Source organism: Equus quagga, chromosome 13 (genome assembly GCF_021613505.1).
Source record: "Equus quagga isolate Etosha38 chromosome 13, UCLA_HA_Equagga_1.0, whole genome shotgun sequence".
In the NCBI taxonomy this organism is placed as follows: Eukaryota; Metazoa; Chordata; class Mammalia; order Perissodactyla; family Equidae; genus Equus; species Equus quagga.
The window spans coordinates 84,021,539-84,043,183 of NC_060279.1; the positions used below are offsets into that span (position 1 = coordinate 84,021,539).

At 51.8% G+C, this 21,645-nt stretch overlaps 1 protein-coding gene across 1 annotated transcript; it reads left to right on the plus strand.

The window, feature by feature from the left end:
* Window positions 1-6,505: 6,505 nt before the first annotated feature.
* ZNF579 (zinc finger protein 579) lies at window positions 6,506-9,802 on the plus strand. The gene is made up of 2 exons (XM_046682917.1): window positions 6,506-6,641; window positions 7,695-9,802. Exon 2 carries the CDS (start codon window positions 7,697-7,699, stop codon window positions 9,386-9,388), a length of 1,692 nt encoding a protein of 563 aa, XP_046538873.1. The 5' UTR covers window positions 6,506-6,641; window positions 7,695-7,696; the 3' UTR covers window positions 9,389-9,802.
* The last annotated feature ends 11,843 nt before the right edge of the window (window positions 9,803-21,645 follow it).

Here is a 21,645-nt window from a genome sequence, read left to right on the forward strand (position 1 = left end):
GCCAGGAGGACCTCTGGATGGGCCCAGGAGGGGAGCAAATGCAGAGGAGGGAGGGAGGAGATGAGGTGGAGAGGTAAGCTGAGGTCAGGCCTCATAGAGTCTGGGGGCCAAGATAGGCATTTGACTATGCTCTCCAGGCAATGGCAGGCAAGAGTTTAAGTGTGGAGGGATGTGGCCACTCTTGCACTTGACAAGGATCCCTCTGGCTGCTGAGTGGAGAAGGAACTGGAGTGGGCAGAGCAGAAGCACAGATGGCTACTGCAGTCCACCAGGAGAGAGGTGTGGGGGCCTGGACAACAGTGATGGGGAGAAAGTGGATTCGAGGTGAATTCTGGAGGTAGAATGTGAGAGTGTGTCTGCATGTGTGTGTGAGTGTGTGCAATGGAAAGGGAGGAATCAGAAGGGACTGGTTGGGTGGTGGCACTTTGTATTAAGGCCAGAAAACTGAGGAAGAACTAGTTTGGGTGGGGCTTAGGAGGATCAAGAATTCCACCTTGAGCTTCTTATATTTAAGATGCCCGGGAGGTTGGAAGGCTCTAATAAGGCTGAAGATGAGCACATCCTGCGAGGCAGTCATCCCACTGCTAGGCATGAACCCCAGAGCACCTCGAGTCCACCTGCACCAGCACCAGGAGACACATATAAGAACACTCCCAGCAGCACTACGTACAGCCCCGGACCCAGGACAACTGAGATGTCCATTGCTATGGTCTGAATGCTTGTGTCCCCCCCCCCCCCCCCAAATCCATATGTTGAAATCCTAATGCCCAGTGTGATGCTATTTGGAGGTGGGGCCTTTGGGAGGGGCTTAAGTCATGACGATGGAGCCTCATGAAGAGCATTAGTGACCTTACAGGAGAGGCTCCAGAGAGATCCCGAGACCCTTCCACCAGGCGAGGATGCAAGGAGAAGGCACCAGCTACTCACTGGGAAGAGGGCCTCCCCAGAAGATGGCCATGCTGTCCGTCTTGATCTTGGCCTTCCAGCCTCCAGAACTCTGAGCAATAAATTTCTGTTGTTGGTAAGCCACCCAGTCTGTGCTATTTTGTTACAGCTGCCCAAACAGACTAAGACATCCATCAACAATACAGTAGGTAAATAAATATTGGTATATTATGCTATGGAATACTATACAGCAACGAGAATGAATGAGTATGGATACACAGAACTACATGAATGAAAGTCACAAAGAAGCAGGGAGCAGGAAGCCAGATACATAGAGTATGACTCCATCTCTGCAACGTTCAAAAACAAGCAGAACAAGCTGTAATATTTTTTAGGATGCGTTGTGAGTAATGAACCATCTAGAAAAGCAGATAAAACATTTTTCCATAAAACTCAGAACAGCGGGGCTGGATGGATTACGCTTGGGGTGGGACATGTCAGAACCTTCTATGGGCTCTGGGGTGGCTGCCAACATTCCGTTTCTTAATCTGGTGACCATTTTATAATTATTTGTTGATGGTGCGTTTGTATCATGCCTTTTAAATCTTAGAATTTCATAAGAAAAAAATTTTAAGGAAGAAGACATATGTTTTGGGGGAGAAAAGACAAGTAAGAGTTTGGCATTCAAGGAAGACATTTTTGCCTGGAGATCCACACTTGCCCTCTCGAAAAGGCTCCAGGTCAGCCCCTGGGGACGCTCAACCTCAGAGATATTCCTCTCCTCTCTTCCACCGCCACCCAGGGACCAGCCAGACTTATTCCTTCGGGGTGAAAAAAAAAATCCTCTGCTTTGAAGACACAAGACCCGCCCCCTTCGATACAGGCACCGCCCCCAGGGACAAGACCCACCCCTTTCGAGAGGGCTCGGCCTCCAGAGACCAGGGCCTGGAAAAGCGCCAGGGTTGTCATGGAGACGGCCTCTCGCTACCCAGTAATGAATAGGGACCTCAGGAGGCGGAGGCTCCCGCCCACCTCACCTCCACCGCATCCTTTCTCTTCTGAGACCGTAGAGAAAGGGACTCACCCCATTTCCAGGCGCTGGGCGGGACCCTGTACCTAATTCGTCTCACTGTGGCCCCATTTTATAGATCTGCTAATTGAGGCTGGGAGGGGGTGGGGGGCGGTGTTACCCTGGGGGCGACCTCAATCACCAGAGCATCAATTACTGTCCAGAGGCTGACTCCCCCCCTCTGTCGGAGCTGCTGACTCTCGCGGGCTGCTGGTCGACCCAGCCACCTGCATGCTCGCCTGAGCTCCGCATCTCCCCCCCACCGCAGTGTTCTCCCCTTCAGGGGCGTCCCCTACTCCGGAACCTGAGCTCCAGTCCGCCTCACTCCTCCTCGCCCTTCATCCCTCTTTTCTTTTTTTTTTTTTTTAAGGAAGATTAGCCCTGAGCTAACATCTGCCGCCAATCCTCCTCTTTTTGCTGAGGAAGGCTGGCCCTGAGCTAACGTCCGTGCCCATCTTCCTCTACTTTATATGCGGGACGCCTGTCACAGCATGGCTTGACAAGCGGTGCCATGTCCGCACCGGGGTCCAAACCTGCAAACCCCAGGCTGCCGAAGTGGAACGTGCACACTTAACGGCTGCGCCATGGGGCGGCCCCCCCTTCATTCCTCTTTATTAGCCCACAAATATTTGTTGATGTACGGGCTCGGTGCTGGGCGTAGAGAAGTTACTCAAACAGGCAAAGCAAACCCCTGCTCTCAGGGAGTTTATATTCCAGAGGGAGGGGAGATAGGCAATCAGGGGCGGATCACAGGCAACCTAATGCTTGTTTGTGATAAGTAATATATTGAAAATGAAGGTCAAGCAAGGACTAGAGGTGACAGGAGGGCTATTTGCTAGGGTGTAAGGACAGGCGTCTCTGAGAAGATCTGAAGGAAATGAGGGGAGAAAGGGAAACTTTATGGAAATCTAGAGGAAGGGCATTCCAGGCAGAGGACATCATGTGCAAAGGCCCTGAGTCCAGAAAGAGCAAAGAGGGCAGTGTGGCTGGAGCAGAGCGAAGCCTAGGGAGAGACTAAGAAATCAGTGGAGGGAGGCCCCAGGGGCCAGACAAGTAAAGCCTTATAGGCAGGCGGCGGCGAGGAAGTGGGGAAGGAAATGATGGGGAGCCGGGGGAAGATGTTGGGCGCAGGAGTGATCTGATGCGATTTTGGGGCGCTGGAGCCTGGGCTGGGGGCTGGAGGGAGGAGAGCCAATGAGGAGGCTGTTGTGGTGGGAATGGCATCCAGGAGGGCAGCCCTGAGCCAATCAGCGCCAGGTCCCGCCCCCTGCCCGGAGCCTCCTTTCCAGCCCCAGGGCCCCTCTCTCACCTGGACCCGCGCCCCGCCTCCTCCCTGCTCCCCGCCTCGGTCTCCCCTGCATCCAGCCGGGCCTCCACGCGGGTCCCACAGGAATTTCTCTAAAACACTAATCGGATCATGTGACTCTTCAGCTTAAAACCTTTTCAATGGCTTCTCAGTGCACTCGGAATGCGTCCAGCATTCAGCGGAGCTGGAGGCAGGATACAGGCGCTCGTGCAACTACTGCCTCTCTCCGCCGCCCTGGCCGCCTCTGACGCCCCAATCCAAGGCCTGGAACCTCCCCCCAGACAAGATCTCCGCACACAGCATGTTGGTCTCTCTACTTGAAAACTTTCTTCCCTACCACCCTCATTCCTGAATTCATTCCTTCCTCTTTTTTCTTAGGAAAAAAAATATTTTAAGCCTTTAAACTATAGGTAATGAACGAACACACACGCACACCCTAGGCATATAATCAAAAGACTTGAAAACAGCTGTTCAAACAAAAAAACACGAATGTTCATAACAGCATTCTTCACAATAGCCAAAAGGGTAGAAATAACCCAAATGTCCGTGAACAAATGAATGGATAAACAAAATACAGTATACTCATGCAATGAAATATTATTCAGCCATAAAAAGGAATGCAGCATTGATACATGCTGCTACACGGATGAACCTCGAAAATATTGTGCTAAGTGAAAGAAGCCAGTCATAGAAGACCGCATAGTGTATCACTCACTTGACATGAAATGTCCACAGTAGGAAAACCCATAGAGACAGAAAGCTGCCTATTGCTTGCCAGGAGCTGGAGGGAGAAGGTTGTGGGAAATGATGTCTTCATGGATCCAGGTTTCTGTTTGGGGAGACAAAAAGTTCTGGAAGTAGATAGTGGGGATGTTTGTATAACATTGTGAATGTCTTTAATGCCACTGATCTGTACACTTCAAAATGGTTGAAATGGTAAATTGTATGTTATGTGTATTTTATCAAATAAAAAAGTGCACACAAAACCAAAACAAAACAAAACAAGAAAGTACACACACACACACACACACTCACACTCATATACCGACTTCCAGCTTTAAAACATGAGATACCCCTGACTCCCCGGAGACCCCCTCCAAGATCTGATTGCCTCTCCTTTCTCAAAGGTAACCTCGACCCCGAATTTGGTGCTAAATGTTTCCAGGAGGTGTTTAAACTTTTACTCCCTGGGTATAGATCCTTAAAAACATAGGATTATCAGCCAAGTGTTTTTAAAATCATGCTCCTGACCCACCATCATTTCTCCCAGCTCTCAGGGAAGTGCAAAGACTGACTGAGGCTCACTAGCTTCTAAACCTCTTAGTGCCTTACTTTACCGCTCCGTAAAACGGGAGCATAACGTTACCCACTTGATAAGGGAAGGAGGAAGAAATCGGCTTGTATTTGTAAAGCACTTACAAGAGTAAGCTATCATTTATTTTCATTTTATTATCCCTGTTTATTTCTTTTCCCTTTACTTTTTTGAATATGAAACCCACTCACATGATTTCAAATTCAAAAAGTACAAAAGGATTGGGGCCAGCCCAGTGGCATAGTGGTTACATTCATGCATTAGGCTTCAGAGGCCCTGAGTTTGCCAGTTCGGGTCCCAGGCATGGACCTACGCACTGCTTGTCAAGCTATGCTGTGGTGGCATCCTACATATCAAGTAGAGGAAGATGGGCACAGATGTTAGCTCAGGGCCAGTCTTCCTCAGCAAAAAGAGGAAGATTGGCGGCAGATGTTAGCTCAGGGCTAATCTTCCTCAAAACAAAACAAAAAAGAAAGAAAGAAAGAAAGAAAGAAGAGGGGGGGAAAAGGAGGGAGGAGTACAAAAAGACAAAGTGTCATAAGTTCCAGTCCTGGGAGAGAGGCAATGTTGCTGGTTTTTTCTCTCTTCTTCCAGTTCTTCCAGACACAATACACTGATAAGCACAGAAGGAACCGGCTGCAGGCTCTTCTCCACCTTCTGTTTTTTCTCCCCTTCACATTATCACTTGGAGCCTTTCCGCATTTTTACACGGTGAGCTTCTTCATCCTTTTTTTATGGATGCATAGCATTCCAGCTGGTGGATCAATGGTGACGTGTCACTTAGATCCCCTACCCATGGACACTTAGTTCATTTCCAATTTTTTGCAGGGATGCTCAAGCCCGCACTGATTCACCTGGTACAGACATCCCTTGCATGTTTCTGAGAAGATCTATCCGAAGAATAAGTTCCAGAATTGCTTGCTCATTAAGGCTCTTCCAAAGTTTACTCACCCAGCCACGTACCAAAGGTCCTGTTTCCCCATACTCCTGCCAACAAAGTTTAGCAAGTATTTCATCTTAAACAGCGTCAGGCTGCAGGCACACTCCTGCAACGTGCCGTTTCTGCTCAGCATTAGGTATCTGAGATGTGGCCATGTTGGCACATTTCTCTCCTGTTTCCCTTTACTCTTCTTCCCCTTCCTAACCTTTGGCTTTCATCCTGCAGGTTTTAGCTGAAATGCTGCTGCCTCCAGGAAGCCCTTGAGGATCACTCTCACTCCCAGTGTGAGCTCAGCTCAGTGCCTTCTCTGATACCTGTGCTCGCACTGCATCCTGTTTCCTGCATTAGAACACCCTCTCCAGGAGGCTGACAGCATCTGTGTCTGCCTGCCTCCTCCAGCGGACCGTGAGCTCCCTGACGACAGAGTCCAATGGGTTCTGTGTTTGCCACCGTAGCTCCAGCACCAAGGACAGAGCTAGCCCACAGTAGGTGCTGAATAAATACTGGTCTCTTAGGATCTAATGAATATATGCCGGCCTCATCACAGAGGGGGAAACTGAGGCTGAGAGAAGGAAAGTCACTTGCCCAGGCAGTGGAGTGAATGCTGCAGTCAGGTTCTATCCAGAGAGCCCGTACTTTCCCTGAAGCTTCTGTCACTGCCTCATTCATCTCCCTCCCCTGGCCCCCCCCCCCCTCCCCCAACACAGTGCCTGGCACAGATAGGACCTGATAAATGTGTATTTGTTGAAGCAATGAATGAATATGTGTGTCTCTTAGGGAGGGGAGGGGAGCTGGACTCAGCCTCCCAGGCCCCCAGCCCCCCTCCTCCCTCTGGGAGCCCAGAGGACAGGCCCTCAGCCTCCTCCCCTTACAGGACCCAGGAGTCCAAGCTGCCCTCCCTCCCCGCCCCCTGGGTCCCCGAGTCCTCCTGTTTCCGGCTTCCCAGCCAGTCTTTCCTTTTTCAGGCTCCGCCGAAAGGCCGGGTTTCCGGGGGGAAGGCTTAGGCGGTGACACCGAGCCCAGCCTCCTCCACCCCCCACCACGCTCGGGGGCCCTCCCTCCCTCCCCGCCACCACCGTCCGTGCTCGGCCGGCCGCGGAGAAGGAAGAAAGGAGCAAAGGAGGCAGAGGTAAGAACCGGGCGCCGGGCGATCGGGGCCGAGCCCCAGGCTCCGGGGCTCAGAAAGCTGCAAGGCCTAGGCCTGCCGCCCCAATTCTGCTGATCTTGCCTGCGGGAAACCACAGGCTGGGCACAGCCCAGAGATCGGCCCCCCTGGGGGACTGAGGGCCTCGACCCCCCGCAGCCTTCCTCAGGAATCCAGGGGCCTGGCTCTCAGCCCCCTCCTCCTGGGAGAATTCTGGCAACCAGGCCCCCAGCCCCCTCCTCTCCCTTGTCTTAGGAGCCCAGCCCCCTCCCCCAGCCCTGTCAGCCACTGGGACCCAGGAATCCATACCCCCACATACAGGAGTCTAGAGCCTGGATCCCAGGCATCTCCCAAGCCCAGGGTCCCAATCCCCAGCTCCCACCTTTCAGCCCTCAGAGTGCGGACCCAGCCCCCTCCCTGCCCAAGTGTCTGAGCCCTAGTACTCCAGGCCTCTCTCGGCCTCTCCCAGCCCCAGCGTCTGAGCACCCACACTCCATTTCCCAGGCCTCCCTATTTTGAATCCCACCCTCCCCTCCACTCCAGCACCACAGGCTGGCTCCCAGCCCCTCCCAAACCATTCCACTGGGGCCCCTGGAGAAAAAGCAGTTGGCTGACTTTGTCTCCCTCTGTCTCCTCTTCTGTCTGTATCCCTGGCTTGTTCTTGGCCTCTCTGCTTCTCTCTCTGTCTCCCTGTCTCTCCCTACCTCCATCCCACCGACATTCTTCTGATCTCTGCCTCTGCACCATCTCTGCCTAAATCTCTTTGTTTTCTCTTCATCTCTGTCTCTGCTGGGGGTCCCCATCTCTCTCTCCTGCTCTCACCATCCTGTCTTTCTGTCACTTCTGGTCTCTGTTTCCCTATCTCTACTTCTCTGTCTTTGTCTGCCTGTCTGTCTGTCTGCCTGCCTGCCTCTCTCCTTTGCCTGGCTAAATATCTGACCCTCTGCGTCCCCATCTCTCTCTGTCTCCGCTCATCTCTCTGCCTCACTCCCCCCCATCCCCACCCCATGTCTCCATCTCTCCTCATTCTCTTTACAGGCATGGATCCGCAGCCCCCTCCACCGGCCCAGGGCAGCCCACCTCACCGCGGCCGGGGCCGGGGCCGGGGCCGAGGCCGTGGTCGAGGCCGAGGCCGGGGCAGGGGCGGCGCCGGAGCTCCTCGAGCACCCCTGCCCTGCCCCATCTGCGGCCGCCTCTTCCGCTTCCCCTACTACCTCTCCCGGCACCGGCTGAGCCACTCGGGCCTCCGACCCCACGCCTGCCCCCTGTGCCCCAAGGCCTTCCGCCGGCCTGCCCACCTCTCCCGCCACCTGCGAGGCCACGGGCCCCAGCCCCCGCTGCGCTGTGCCGCCTGCCCCCGCACCTTCCCCGAGCCCGCACAGCTCAGGCGCCACCTGGCCCAGGAGCACGCGGGTGGCGAGGTCGAGCTGGCCATCGACAGGGCGGCCAAGGAGGCAGCCGAGTCCACCTGGAGCTCGCAGGACGAGGGCGCGGAGCAGCCCACCACCGCGGCAGCGGGGGCCGTGAAGGAGGAGGCGGCGTGGCCCAAGACGTGGCCTGCGGGGGAGTCTGCCACGCTGACGGCACCCACGAGCGCCGAGCGCCGGGAGTCGGAGGAGGAGGAGGCCGAGGCCGGTGCGGCGGAGCTGAGGGCTGAGCTGGCGCTGGCGGCGGGGCGGCAGGAGGAGAAGCAGGTCCTGCTCCAAGCCGACTGGACGCTGCTGTGCCTCCGCTGCCGGGAAGCCTTCGCCACCAAGGGCGAGCTCAAAGCGCACCCGTGTCTGCGCCCCGAGGGCGAACAGGAGGGCGAAGGGGGGCCTCCACCCCGCCCCAAGCGCCACCAGTGCTCCATCTGCCTCAAGGCCTTCGCCAGGCCCTGGTCGCTGTCCCGCCACCGGCTGGTCCACTCCACCGACCGCCCCTTCGTGTGCCCAGACTGCGGCCTGGCCTTCCGCCTCGCCTCCTACCTCCGCCAGCACCGCCGCGTGCACGGCCCGCTCAGCCTGCTGGCCCCGCTGCCCCCGGCGGGCAAGAAGGACGACAAGGCCTCAGGCGCAAGGAACTCAGGGAAGGGGCCCGAGGGGAGCGAAGGGGCGGAGTGCGGGGCTGCCTCGGAGGGGGGAGAAGGAGGCCAGAACGGAGGCGATGCGGCCCCGGCCAGGCCCCCCGCCGGGGAGCCCCGTTTCTGGTGCCCCGAGTGCGGCAAAGGTTTCCGGCGCCGGGCGCACCTGCGGCAACACGGGGTGACCCACTCCGGGGCGCGACCCTTCCAGTGCGTGCGCTGCCAGCGCGAGTTCAAGCGGCTGGCCGACCTGGCGCGCCACGCCCAGGTCCACGCGGGCGGCCCGGCCCCGCACCCGTGCCCGCGCTGCCCGCGGCGCTTCTCGCGCGCCTACAGCCTCCTGCGCCACCAGCGCTGTCACCGCGCCGAGCTGGAGAGGGCCGCGGCGCTGCAGGCGCTCCAGGCCCAGGCTCCGCCGTCGCCCCCGGCGCCCCCGCCGCCGCCGCCGGCTGGGCATGAGGAGGAAGGGCTCCCGCTGCCCGTCGCACACATCAAGGAAGAGCCACCCTCCCCGGGGAGCCCGCCCCAGTCGCCGCCGGCTCCCCCCGTCTTCCTCAGCGCCTCCTGTTTCGATAGCCAAGACCACTCAGCCTTCGAGATGGAGGAAGAAGAGATCGACAGCAAGGCTTCGCTGCGCGGACTGGGCGGCCTGGGCGGCCTGGCCTCCTGACCCTCACACCCACCCTCGGCCCCTCCATTTGGCTCCCCGGTTTGCAATATGGAGGAAGGAAGTTGAAGGAGAGGCAACTCCTCTGTCTACCCACCCGTCCCCTTCCAGCCCTCGACACTAAGGAGCAGGGGTTGCCTGGACCGCCCCTCCCTCCCCATCGCCCACCCCCAGGTCCCCTGATGCTGATTAGGAACTGGTCACCCCAACACTCGTCTGAAGGCAGGACAACTTGGAAAAGGAGGCGGAGGACATTGGCCAGAGGGATGGAGACTGGGGGTGACCCCCTGCCTGGCTGTCTCCCATTATACACACTGGACACCATCACCTCTTTGGAACTGCCAGACCCCGGGGGTCCCCAGTGAGCAAAGGTCCGTCCCTGTCCCTTTATCTGTCTGTGAATAAATGTGAGTTCATGAAACTGGAGAGAGTGAGCCTGTCTCTGGGGGCTGGCCCAGGGCATCTGGGATGAGCCAGGACCTATCCAACGGCCTCTGAGCTTGGGTTCAGAGCAGGAGAATGCAGATGCCCACACCGAGGAACACAGGGCCCTCAGCCGAGCAAGAAACTCATGAGAAGAAACAGGAGTGCGAGAAGACAGGTTACCATCAGCCCGGGGCATCTTGGGGAGCCCCATGGCCCCCCTGCAGAATCTCTGCAGGCGTTTAGTCAGCAAATATTTACCAGGCACAATGCTGGGCCCTGGAGATGCTGCAGAGAAAGCCACAGCCCACTCATGAAGAGCTTGGATTCTGGATCTGTGCTGTACCATGTGGTTTAGCCACTAGCCACATGTGGCTGTTCCCATTTAAAATGGAGAATAGTAAACAAATAAAATCAGATAGTTTAAATCGAATAAGATGAAAAGTTCAGTCACATTGTTTCAAGTGTCAGATAGCCCAACCAAGTGTGGCTGGTAGCCACCCTGTTGGACAGCACAGATCTAGAACATTCCATCATTGCAAAAAGTTCTATCAGACAGAGCTGTTCTAGATAATAAACCGATCTGCGATAAAGCATTAGGTATTGAGAAAGATTCCTGAGAAAACCACAGGGCACTATGATGATGGAGCAGGATGGGGAGGGCGGGGCCTCTGGTGAGATGACCTCTGACCTTTTGACCTGAATGAAGAACCTGGTGGAGGGAAGAGCAGGAACAAAGGCTGTGAGGTGGGTGGGCACTACGTGCTCAAGAAATGGTGAGGAATTGGTGGGGGAAGGGAAATATTTTTCTACAAATCCTCATGGTGGTTTTTTTGTTGTCATTGCCCATTTGTTTGGGTCCTTGAAGTGGAGGGGGAAGGGTGTGTCCAAGCCAATCTTCCTTAATCCCCTTCTCTTTCCTTCTATGGACATCCTGTCTTCCCCCAGCACCTTCAGTGGCTCTCTCTGGCCCTATGCAAATAATGACATTGACGACTTAGGTCTCTTCCCACCTGTAAGGCCAAGCAAGAGAGGGGTGTTTTCCAGGGATGGAAAGTGGTTCTCTGGTGTGATGGAAACACCAGGCAGAGAGAAGGAGGGAAGAAGCTGGGAAGCTGGGGGTTGAGGGTCAAGGAGGGGAATGTTGACCACCCAGAGCTCTGAAGAAGTCCCTCTGTCAAAGATTTAACCCATCTTCGCTGAGCCCTTAGAACGGCACCCGGCACTTACTAAGCCGTCTTACGTTTTAGCCCGTCTGATTGGCACTGTGTTCAATGCCATCAGTGCTGGATGTTGGGGAAAGAGAGATGAGCAAGACCAGCTGGGCACCTGCCCTCTAGAAGCTTACAGACGAGTGGAGATGGACAATATCAAATACTGTCACAAATAAATCAGGGTTCTACACGAGACCCATTCTCCAGTGACCTGGATCCTCCCAGAAACTGTAAATAAGCCTCAGGTGTTGGAGCAATGGGAGGCTGGGGTATGCTTTTAATAAAAGCACCAAAGCCACCTCCCTCCCCAGGAACCTTCAGTGGCTCCCTATTACCACATCCAAATGTGAGCACCAGGCATGGCCAGACATCGTTTCAGCGCAATCTCTTGAACAAAACCCATTGAGGTAGGCAATGATATAGCCCCATTTATAGAAGGGGCAAACTGAGCATTAAAGCTGAGAGCCATTTGTTCTACTTTTGTAAGTCATTTCTCCCACTACAAATTGAGCCTTTCGTATTAAATGAGTTACTTCGTGGAGAGGAGTGAGGACCGTGCTTGGTACCTGGGAGGAAGGCGTTGCTGTTGTTGCTTTGTTACTATTATCTCCTAGGCTGGTGCAGACATGATGCCAGGGAATCCTCACCACCCCATTGGTAAGTAGGAAACACTGTTACCATTTTCCAGAGGTGGGAACAGCACTCAGAGAGGAAATCTCTCGTCTAAGATCTCATAGCTAGGAAATGGCGGGTGTGGGATTCGAACCCAGCCTGGACTGGCTCCCCACTCTGAACTCAACCAGGCCAACAGAGCCCTCATGACCAGACCCCAGCCACACAACCCATCTCCCAAGCCCCAAGGCATCATGCCCCCTACGGGTTTGCCCACCACCTTCCCCTGCCGCACACACTCAGTCTGCCTTCAGGATCTGCTGCGTCCAGAGAGGAACACCCCTAGAGCAAAATACAGAACTCACGGTGAGAAAGGGCCTTAGAGACGTGGCCCAGTTCTCCTATTTTGCAGATGAGAAATCAGAGGCCCAGACATATGAGACAGACATGAGAGATGATAAAATAACCAAATGATTGCTATTCTTACAAAGGAACAGGAATGGTGTTCATGAATCCAATCCTATTGCTTGTCTTTCCCTGTGCTGAGCTTTCACATGTACAATCTCAATCACATTTGTTAATAATAATAGAAAACACATTTCTTCGGGATTTGCCCTGAGTCTCTTTCTAAGGGGATTACATGCATTAGCTCGTTTAATCTTCACAACAGCATCGTTAGCTGGATACTACTATGGGCTTCATTTTTTTTTTCTAAACAGCTTTATTGAAGTATCATTTACACACCACAGATTTCATTACTTTTAAGTGTGCAATTCAGTGATTTTTAGTAAATTTACAGGATTGTGCAACTACCACCACAATCTAATTTTAGAACATTTCCATCACCCCCAAAAGATCTCATGTCCATTAATAGTCACTTCCCATTCCTACCCCCAGTTCCAGGCAACCAGTAATCTACTTTCTGTCTCTATAGATTTGCCCTTTCTGGACATTTCTTATAAACGGATTGCACAATATGTGGCTGTTTGTGTCTGGCTGCTATGACTTAGCATAATGGCTTCAAGGTCCATTCATGTTGCAAATTGTATCTGTACTTCACTTCTTTTTATAGTCGAAGAATATTCTATCGTATGGATAGACCACATTTTGTTTATCCGTTCATCCATTGATGGGCAGTTGGGTTGTGTCTGCTCTTTGGCTGTTATAAATAGTGCTGCTATGAACAAGCGTGTGCAAGTCTTCCTGTAGACAGATGTTTTTGCTTCTCTTGGGCATCTTCCCAGGAGCGGAATTGCTAGGCTGTATGGGAAATTTATGATGAACTTTTTAAGAAACTGCAGACTGTTTCTCAAAGTGGCTATACCACTTACAGTCCCACCAACAACATGTGAGGGTCCCCCACAAGGGCTCCATTTTCCTGAGAAGGAAACTAAAGTACAGAGATGTAAACTGACTTGCCCAAGGTCACACAGCTAGTAAGTAACAGATTTGGATATGACCCCACATGTTGTGGTTCCAAAGTCCGTGCTCTCAACCCTTATACAAGGATTCATCCTTACCCCATTCATTCTTTCATTCATTCATCCCAAAACTGTTTACTGAGGACCTACCGTGAGCCAAGGGCTGTGCTTAGAGGTGGGAGAATCATTAGTGGATGAATAGACAAGGTTACATTTTGGTGGGAGACACAGATAAAGAAATACATCCAGAACATCAATTCAACAAATATTTATTCTGCCCCAACTATGTGCTAGGCACTGTCCTGGGTGCTGATCATCCACTGGTTAATGAAACAGACACAAATCCCTCCCACGTGGGGCTTCCATTCTGGAGGTAGGAGACGGACATGAAAACATAGTGAGAAAGTACATGATAAAGCCTCTTAGGGGATGCGTGCTGTGGAGAAAGATGGTGCGGGTAAGGCAGTGGGGCAGACAGCAGTAACTACAGGCCTGTCAGAGCAGGAGCTGAAGGAGAGAGCCTCATCGAGGACTGGGGACATTTCCAGGGGAGGGTAGGGGCACCGCTCATGCACAGGTTCCGAGGTGGGAGTGGGGCTGATGCGTTCAGGGAGCAGAGAGGCCAACATGAGCGGAGGGAGTGGGAGATGAGGAGGGTATGACGGGAGAGGAGATGGGGCTGGGGAGGGGGTCCAGATCTGGGAAGGACTTTCAAGGACTCTGGTGTCTACTCCAAGTGAAAAGGGGAGAGAGCTTCCAAGGGATTCCTGCGGAGGCTGGCACAATTTGACTTCCTTTTTTCCTTTTAACATTTTATTATGAAAATTTTAAAACGTACAGAAAAGGGAAAGAATTCTGGAGTGAATGTCTATTTACAAGACTCACTCCCTAGAGTCTACGATTAGCATTATGCTCTATTTGGTTCATAATGAACCTGCCCGTCTATCCATCCTTTCATCCATACATCCTTCTATCCATCATCCATCTTTTTTTTTTTTTTTTAAAGATTTGGCAGCTGAGCTAACAATTGTTGCCAGTCTTCTTTCTGTTTTCTGCTTTTTTTCCCCAAATCTCCTAGTACGTAGTTGCATATTTTAGTTGTGGGTCCTTCTAGTTGTGCCATATGGGACGCTGCCTCAATGTGACCTGATGAGCAGTGCCATGTCCACGCCCAGGATCTGAACCAGTGAAATCCCAGGCCGCCGAAGCAGAGCGCGCAAACTTAACCACTCAGCCATGGGGCCGGCTCCTCCATCTTTTTTTTAAAATTAATAAATTGGACTGTTTAGAGAAGTTTTAGGTTCACAGCAAAATTGAGTAGAACTTCCAGACAATTCCCATACATGTATCTTTTAAAACTTCATTTCAAAGCAATTTGCAGATGTCAGTTCATGTCACCCCTAAACACTTCAGCATGTATACCATAGCAAGATACCAACTATTTACTTAAGCTTCTTGTTTTGGGTAAAATTTAAATACACTGAAATGCATATATTTTACATTTTGTCATTTGATACATTTTGAGAAATACATACACCTGAGTGGCACAAACTCCTCTCTTAATTTAACAGATTCCTTCTGGCTTTTGTTTGGAGAAGAGGCTGCTGAGGAGCAGGGGCAAAAGTCCTCTGAAGCCCGCCTGGCTTTCCTCCTCCTCCTCCTTCTCCTCCTCCTCCTTCTTCTTTTTCAGTGAGGAAGATTGTCCCTGAGCTAACATCTGTGTCAATCTTCCTCTACTTTGTATGTGAGATGCCACCACAGTGTAGCTCAACAAGTGGTGTGTAAGTGTGTGCCCAGGATCCAAACCCATGAACCCCTGGCCACCTAGCAAAGCGTGCAAACTTAACTGCTATGCCACCAGGCCAGCCCCATGGCTTTCTATTTTATTTTATTTTATTTTATTTTATTTTATTTTATTTTACTTTTTCCTTGAGGAAGATAAGCTCTGAGCTGACATCTGTGGCAGTCTTCCCCTACTTTATTTGTGGGACTCCGCCACAGCATGGCTGACGTCTGATGCAGGTCCATGCCCAGGATCTAAACCTGTGACCCTGGGCCACTGAAGCAGAGCATGCAGAACTTAACCACTGTGGCACCCTCAGCCATGGCTTTCTTTTTAAATAACTCTTTCTTTTAGAATGTTTCAGGTTTATAGAGAAGTTGCAATGATGGTACCGAGAGTTCCTGTGTGCCTCTGACCCGGGTTCCCCTAATGCTGGCATCTCCCTGCTCCGTGATCATCGCTCAGACTTGCCTTTGTTTTTGATGCTCTTGACCATTTTGAGGGTACTGGGGAGAAAGACCACCCCAGTGATGTACCCTGCTCACCGAATCCTCCCAGGGGGCACACGTTATCTACATGACTTATCCCTGATGATGTTAACCTTGACCACCTGGCGGACAAGGAGGTGGTGTTCACCAGGTCTCCCTGCTGTGAAATGACCCCTGCCTTCCCACATTCTGCTCTCTGTAAACACTTCACTAAGTGCAGCCCACATGGAGGGAGGGGAAGTGTCCACAGACAGTTCTTGGAATTCTTCTGTCCCTTCTCCTTCTCCCGGTTTATTTATTTATTCAATCATTTATTTGCATCTTTATGGACTCAGGGATGTTTATTTTATGCTTTGGGTTGTAGTCCAACACGACATTATTTCACATAAATATATATTGTCAGTCAATACAGTGTTATTTGTTTTGTTGAAGCCTGCCTGATTCAACGCCATCAAGAAAAGCCGTGCTAAGGGAAAAGCCGGGGCTGCTGGCTGCCTGCTGGGAGATGCACCTTCAGCTGGGTGATTCAGCAGCCTGCTGATGGGTCATTGGAGGGAGACGTGGTCCAGTCGAGCTAGGGAGCTGAGCATGTGAAGCAGGAGCTGGGACAGACTTCCCTTCCAGAGGGGATCTGAGGCTCCAAGGGGATGGCTACCTGCTCAAGGACATCCAGCGACACAGACCAACACCCTCCTTCCGGCACCACACTCACGGCAGTTTCTACACCCCACCCCCCCCCCCCCCCCCCCCCCCCCCCCCGGCAGGCAGTTTGGAATTCAGCCTCAAGAGGCCACGTCCTGGTGCCTCCTCAGCCCCTTATCTCCCCACACCCAGCGCTGTGCCTGGCACCAACTTGAGCTCCATAAATATTTGCTGCCACCCACCCAGCTTCCCCAGCCGCAGCCACCCTCCCTTCCGACCGCTGGGCCTTTGCCCAGGCTGTGCCCTCCTCCTGAATCAGCCCTTTTGTCTCAAGGAGGAAGGGGGCATTGGTGGAACCAGATGTGGAACCAGGGAGAGGGAAGTGACCCACCCAAGGTCACCAGGAGAGGGAGGCCCAGAGAGAGAGGGAGAGACAACTGGGCCACCTCCACACTTCTAATAACAGAATAATAATTATAGCTACTATTTATCATCGTGCCTATTCTCCGGTGCCAGGCACTTCACACGCATTAGCTGGTCCTGTCTCCACAACAACTCTGCCGGTCCCTAGTACACGCCACGCTTTCTCACCTCACGGCCTTGGATGGGCAATTCACTTTGCCTGGAATGACCTCCCCACCTTCTCTTCAGGCCTCCCGTTAAATGTCCCTCCCAGGCGGCCCTCCCTACCCACTTCCACAGCCCATCTCTATCAATCTCTGCTGTAGGCAGAATTCTAATATGGCCCCAGGACCCCTGCTCCCCTGGGCGACACACACCTTGTCCCAATTATTCAGTCAGAGGCTGGTCTAGGTGCTGCTGTGAAGGGACCTTGCAGATGGAACTGATTCCGAACCAGTTGATCTAGGATAGGGAGGCGATCTTCAGTGGGCCTAGCCTAATCAGGTGGTGACCCCTTAAATGGGACAAGGCTCTTCCTGGAGAAAGAGATTTGAAGCATGAGGGAGATTCAACAGGAGGAAGATTCTCTGTTGCTGGCTTTGAAGGTGGAGGGGACCCCGTGGCAAGGAATGCAGGCAGCCTCTGAAAACTGAGAGCAGATTCCGCCTGACAGCCAGCAGGAAAAGGGGAACCTTGGAGTCTACCCCAAGCAGAGAACGCAGTCATGCCTGTGTGGGCTCCTGACTCACAGACGGCGGCAGCTAGCAAGAGGGTGCTGTTTTAAGCTGTTACGTTTGTGGCAATTTGTTACTCAGCATAGAAATGAAGGCCTGTGTCCCTGTTTCATTTCCTCTGCGGCCTTCACTAGCAAAGTAAGTTGGTTTCTTTCACTGCTTAATTGTTTCGAGTCTATCCATCTATGTTAGTTTGCTAGGGCTGTCGGAACAAAGTACCACACACTGCTGGCTTAAAGCTACAGAAGTGCATTCTCTCACAGTTCCGGAGGCTAGAAGTCAAGATCAGGGCGTCAGCAGGGCCATGATCCCTCCAAAACCTACCGGACATTCCTTCCTGGCCTCTTCCTGGCTTGTGGGGCTTTCCCAGCAGTCTCTGGCGTCCCTTGGCTGGCAGATGCGCCACCTCAAGCTCCATCTTCATCATCACATGGCGTTCTCTCCGGTGTCGGTGTCTTCACATGGCCATCTTCTTGTGAGAACACCCGCCATGTTGAATTAGGGGCCCACCCTACTCCGCTATGACTTCTATTCTCTAACTTTCACTAATTACGTCTGCAGTGACCCTATTTCCAAATAAGGTCACACTTTGAGGTACTGGAGGTTAGGAGTTCAACATATCTTTCTTGGGGGGGCGGGGGTGTACACAATTCCACCCACGACTCCATCCCCAACCAATGTGCCATCTACCAGGTGCAACCTTGGCTCAGCTCTACCACCGGGTTCCTAGAGCCTAGAACACTGCCTGCCACATAGTAGATGCTTAAATTTTTTGTTAAATCATCTGATGAATTATTTCTCTGGGCCTCCTCCCACATCTTTTAGGTGGAGATGAAGCCATGGCTTTCACTGTTTTCTTCTCATTTACTCATTTGTTTAGTTTTCCTATTGGCGGCACCCCCCAACTAGAACATACAGGTCCCTGTGTGGTTCCCTGCCATGTCCCCAGCGCCCAGCACAGAGCCTGACACACAGTACATACACAGCAAATAATTGCTCAAAACAGAAAGGAGGTAAGGATTATAACCTACCCCACCCCCACTTTGCAGAGGGGGAAACTGAGGCTCAGGAAGGTGAAGTGAGTTGCCCAAGGCCACTGTCACTGCCAAGCTGGCAGGGTCACTGCAGCCTGGAGAGGCCAGGAGAGAGCCGAGAGACCTAACACCTGGCCTTCCCCTCCTCCCACCGTCCCATCCCATGCCAACGTCTCCCATTGGCTGAGCCCAGGCCAAAGCCAGATGCAGCCCAAGTGAGGCAGTCGGAGGGGCTGCCTGGGCAGAAAGGAGACAGATGGACAAGAAGAAGGTAGCCAGCAAGTCCAGCTTGCCTTCTGTGGGGAAATCTCTTGGGAGTCCACACCAGAAGAGGAGTCCTCAGACTGGGGGTCTCACCCCCACTCAGGCCATCCATCTCACTCACAGACAGCCACCTCCGTCCACATGCGCACCAGCAACGCCCAAGGGTCCCACGGCCCCACCCCTCAGCCACACCCGAACTTCTGCCTGTCAAGCAGGTGCCAAATGGAATCTCCCCTCCGTGGCGTGCCAGGGAGGATGGCGGGAGCAGTCTGCTCCAGATGCAGACGTTCAGGGGATATAAAAACAAGAATAAAATCGACCAAAGGTTTGGTCTGCTTTCTGCTTTTACCACTCGCCAGCAATTGTAAACAATGTCAGTGATGGAGTACCCCACCTTGCAAAACATCTTTGGTGTTGGTCTAAGTTCTGAACATTTGCTGCAGATCTTATCATGGAGTTTAAAATATATACGTATAAGTATATGCGTATACATACATGTCTATGTGCATGTATATACAACAGTGTCTATGTAAGTGCTAATTATATATATGCATAGACAAATGTACAATGACATGTATCCATCATATATAGAACTGTGTATATATGTATATAAATATGCATATACATAATTAGCACATTTTTATTATTCTTTGTTTCTTATCTTTCAATAAGTGTTGTATTGTACATGGAAGTTAATTCAGAGAACTCCAGTTTTACAGTTTTTTGGCCTCAATACACAATGGACTCTGCTACACATATTCATTTTGAGATAGTTTCATGGTGGTCGGACTTCTGGTTCAGGGTCTCTCCAGACGTAACTCGTGCCTCCAGCATGTGTGGCACTGCCCACTCCTGCTTTGTTGAAAATGGCAGTTTCGACGTAAACATGGCTGGTGCAGTGATTGTAAAGATGAAATACAGAGCTTGAGTGACAGCCATGCTGTCCTCTGGAGCCCGTGTTTGCGTATCAAGTTTAAAATCGTGAAGCAGAGAACAAACCGCAACTGCAATATTTTTTGTTTAGTAAGTACAAATTTGAGCTCATACCTGAAATGTTTATTGAACTTGAACTAATATTTCTAAAACTGAAATGTGCTCTTCTTTTCAATTTCTAATTGTTTTCAAACTAAAAAAATAATCAAGGCAAGGATGACAAATGATGATTACTGGAAATAGTTCTGTTAATTACAGGAGAGTTTCTTACAAAACTAAACACACTCATAGCATACCATCGAGCACTGCGTTCTTTAGTATTTACCAAAGGAGCTGAAAACTTACGTCCACACAAAAACTCGCACATGGACGTTTATAGCAGCTTTATTCACAATGAACAAAACTTGGAAGCAACCAAGATGTCCTTCAGGAGAATAATGAAGAAATAAACTGTGGTGCATCAAGACAATGGAATATTATTCAGTGCTGGAAAGGAATGAGCTGTCAAGCCATGAAAAGACAGGAAGGGACCTTAAGTGCATATTACCAAGTGAAAGAAGCCCATCTGAAAGGCTACACACCATATGATTCCAACCCTATGACCTTCTGGAAAAGGCAAAACCACGGAGACAGTGAAAAGATGAGTGATCTCCAGAGGGTGGGGGAGGGACGCATAGGCAGCCCACAGAGGACTTTGGGGCAGTGAAACTGCTCTGTATGAACCAATGATGGATACATGTTGTTACACATTTGTCCAAACCCAGAGAATGTACGACAGCAGGAGTGAACCCTAATGTCAGCTATGGACTTTTGGTGATAAGGATGTGTCAATTTAGGTTCATCAGTGATAATAAATGGCCCCCTCTGGTGGGGGGTGTTGACAATGGGGGAGGCTGTGCACAGGTGGGGGCAGAGGCCATATGGGAAATCTCTGTCCCTTCTACTCAATTTTTCTGTGAGCCTAAAACTACCCTTAAAAAAACCAATAAAGTTTATTAATTAAAAAAAGAAAGAAAAGGTGCCGGCCCCGTGGCACAGCAGTTAAGTTTGCACATTCCGCTTCAGCAGCCCGGGATTCGCTGGTTAGGATCCCAGGTGCAGACATAGCACTGCTTGTGAAGCCCTGCTGTGGCAGGCGTCCCACGTAAAATAGAGGAAGACGGGCACAGATGTTAGCTCAGGGCCAGTCTTCCTCAGCAAAAAGAGGAGGATTGGTGGCAGATGTTAGCTCAGGGTTAATCTTCCTCAAAAAGTAAATAAATAAATAAAATTTTAAAAAAGAAATAAAAAACACAAATCAAGAAAAAGATGCTGGTTATTCCATGATGGGTGTTGAACTGATCTGAGTGTGCGATCCACCCCATTCACTGCGGCCTCTCTCTGCAACGTGCTCTCCATCAGGGCGGGGTTTTTATAGCCTTATTGAGATCTGATCCCCCTACCACACAATGCAGCCATTTACGGTATGCGACTCAGTGGCCTCTGGTGCGGTCACAGAGTTGTGTGGCCATCACCGTGATCGATTTTAGAACATTTCCACCATCCCAAAAGGAAGCTCAGCGAACCCTAAGTGTCGCCCCTAATGCCCCATCCCCTCCAAACCCTCGACACCCGCTCACCCACTTCCTGTCTCTGTAGCTCTTCCTTTGAGGGCAAGGACTGTTCCCTTTGCTCTCTCTGCTTGAGACATAGAAGCAGGTAAGCACACCGCAGTTGTTTAACTAATCTGTTTGTTTTCATTTGAAGCTCAGTCACAACTGGCCTCTGCTCGAGGCCTCTCCCTCCTCCACTCATTGTCCCATCAGGACTTTTCAGAGTCACCTCCGTTAGAACTGGTAACCCTCTGCTTCATGATTCCCTGCATGCTAGTCCATGGCGCCTCCTTGACTCCTCCCGGGGCAGGGACAGAACCTATCTGCTTGTCTCTGCCCCCAGCTCAGGCCCCAGGAAACGTGTGTTGAATCTGAACAGAAACAAGAGAAGTCAGCCACCTGGACACGCATCTGCCTGGAGCGCCAGGCCTGGGAATATCTACACACGGCAGAAAGGCCCGGGGTGTGTCAGGTGGCGTCCACTGTCCGGGTTTGGGTCCCAACTCTGCCGTTCAGCCTCAGCGGGACACCGGGCAAGAGATTCCATCTCAGCCAGTCTCCCTTCCTTCAACTATAAACGGAGCTAATAATAGGACCTACCTCCCCTGGCTGCTGCGAGGATTAGCGCAGGGGCTAGTAACACACAGAGTTCAGTAAATACTAGCTATAATTATCGTTAATCACGCGGGATTTAGGAAGCTATTACGGACGCGCTTCA

Coding starts and splice junctions, on each gene's coding strand:
- ZNF579 (XM_046682917.1), top strand. CDS start 7,697: ATGGATCCGCAGCCCCCTCCACCGGCCCAGGGCAGCCCACCTCACCGC.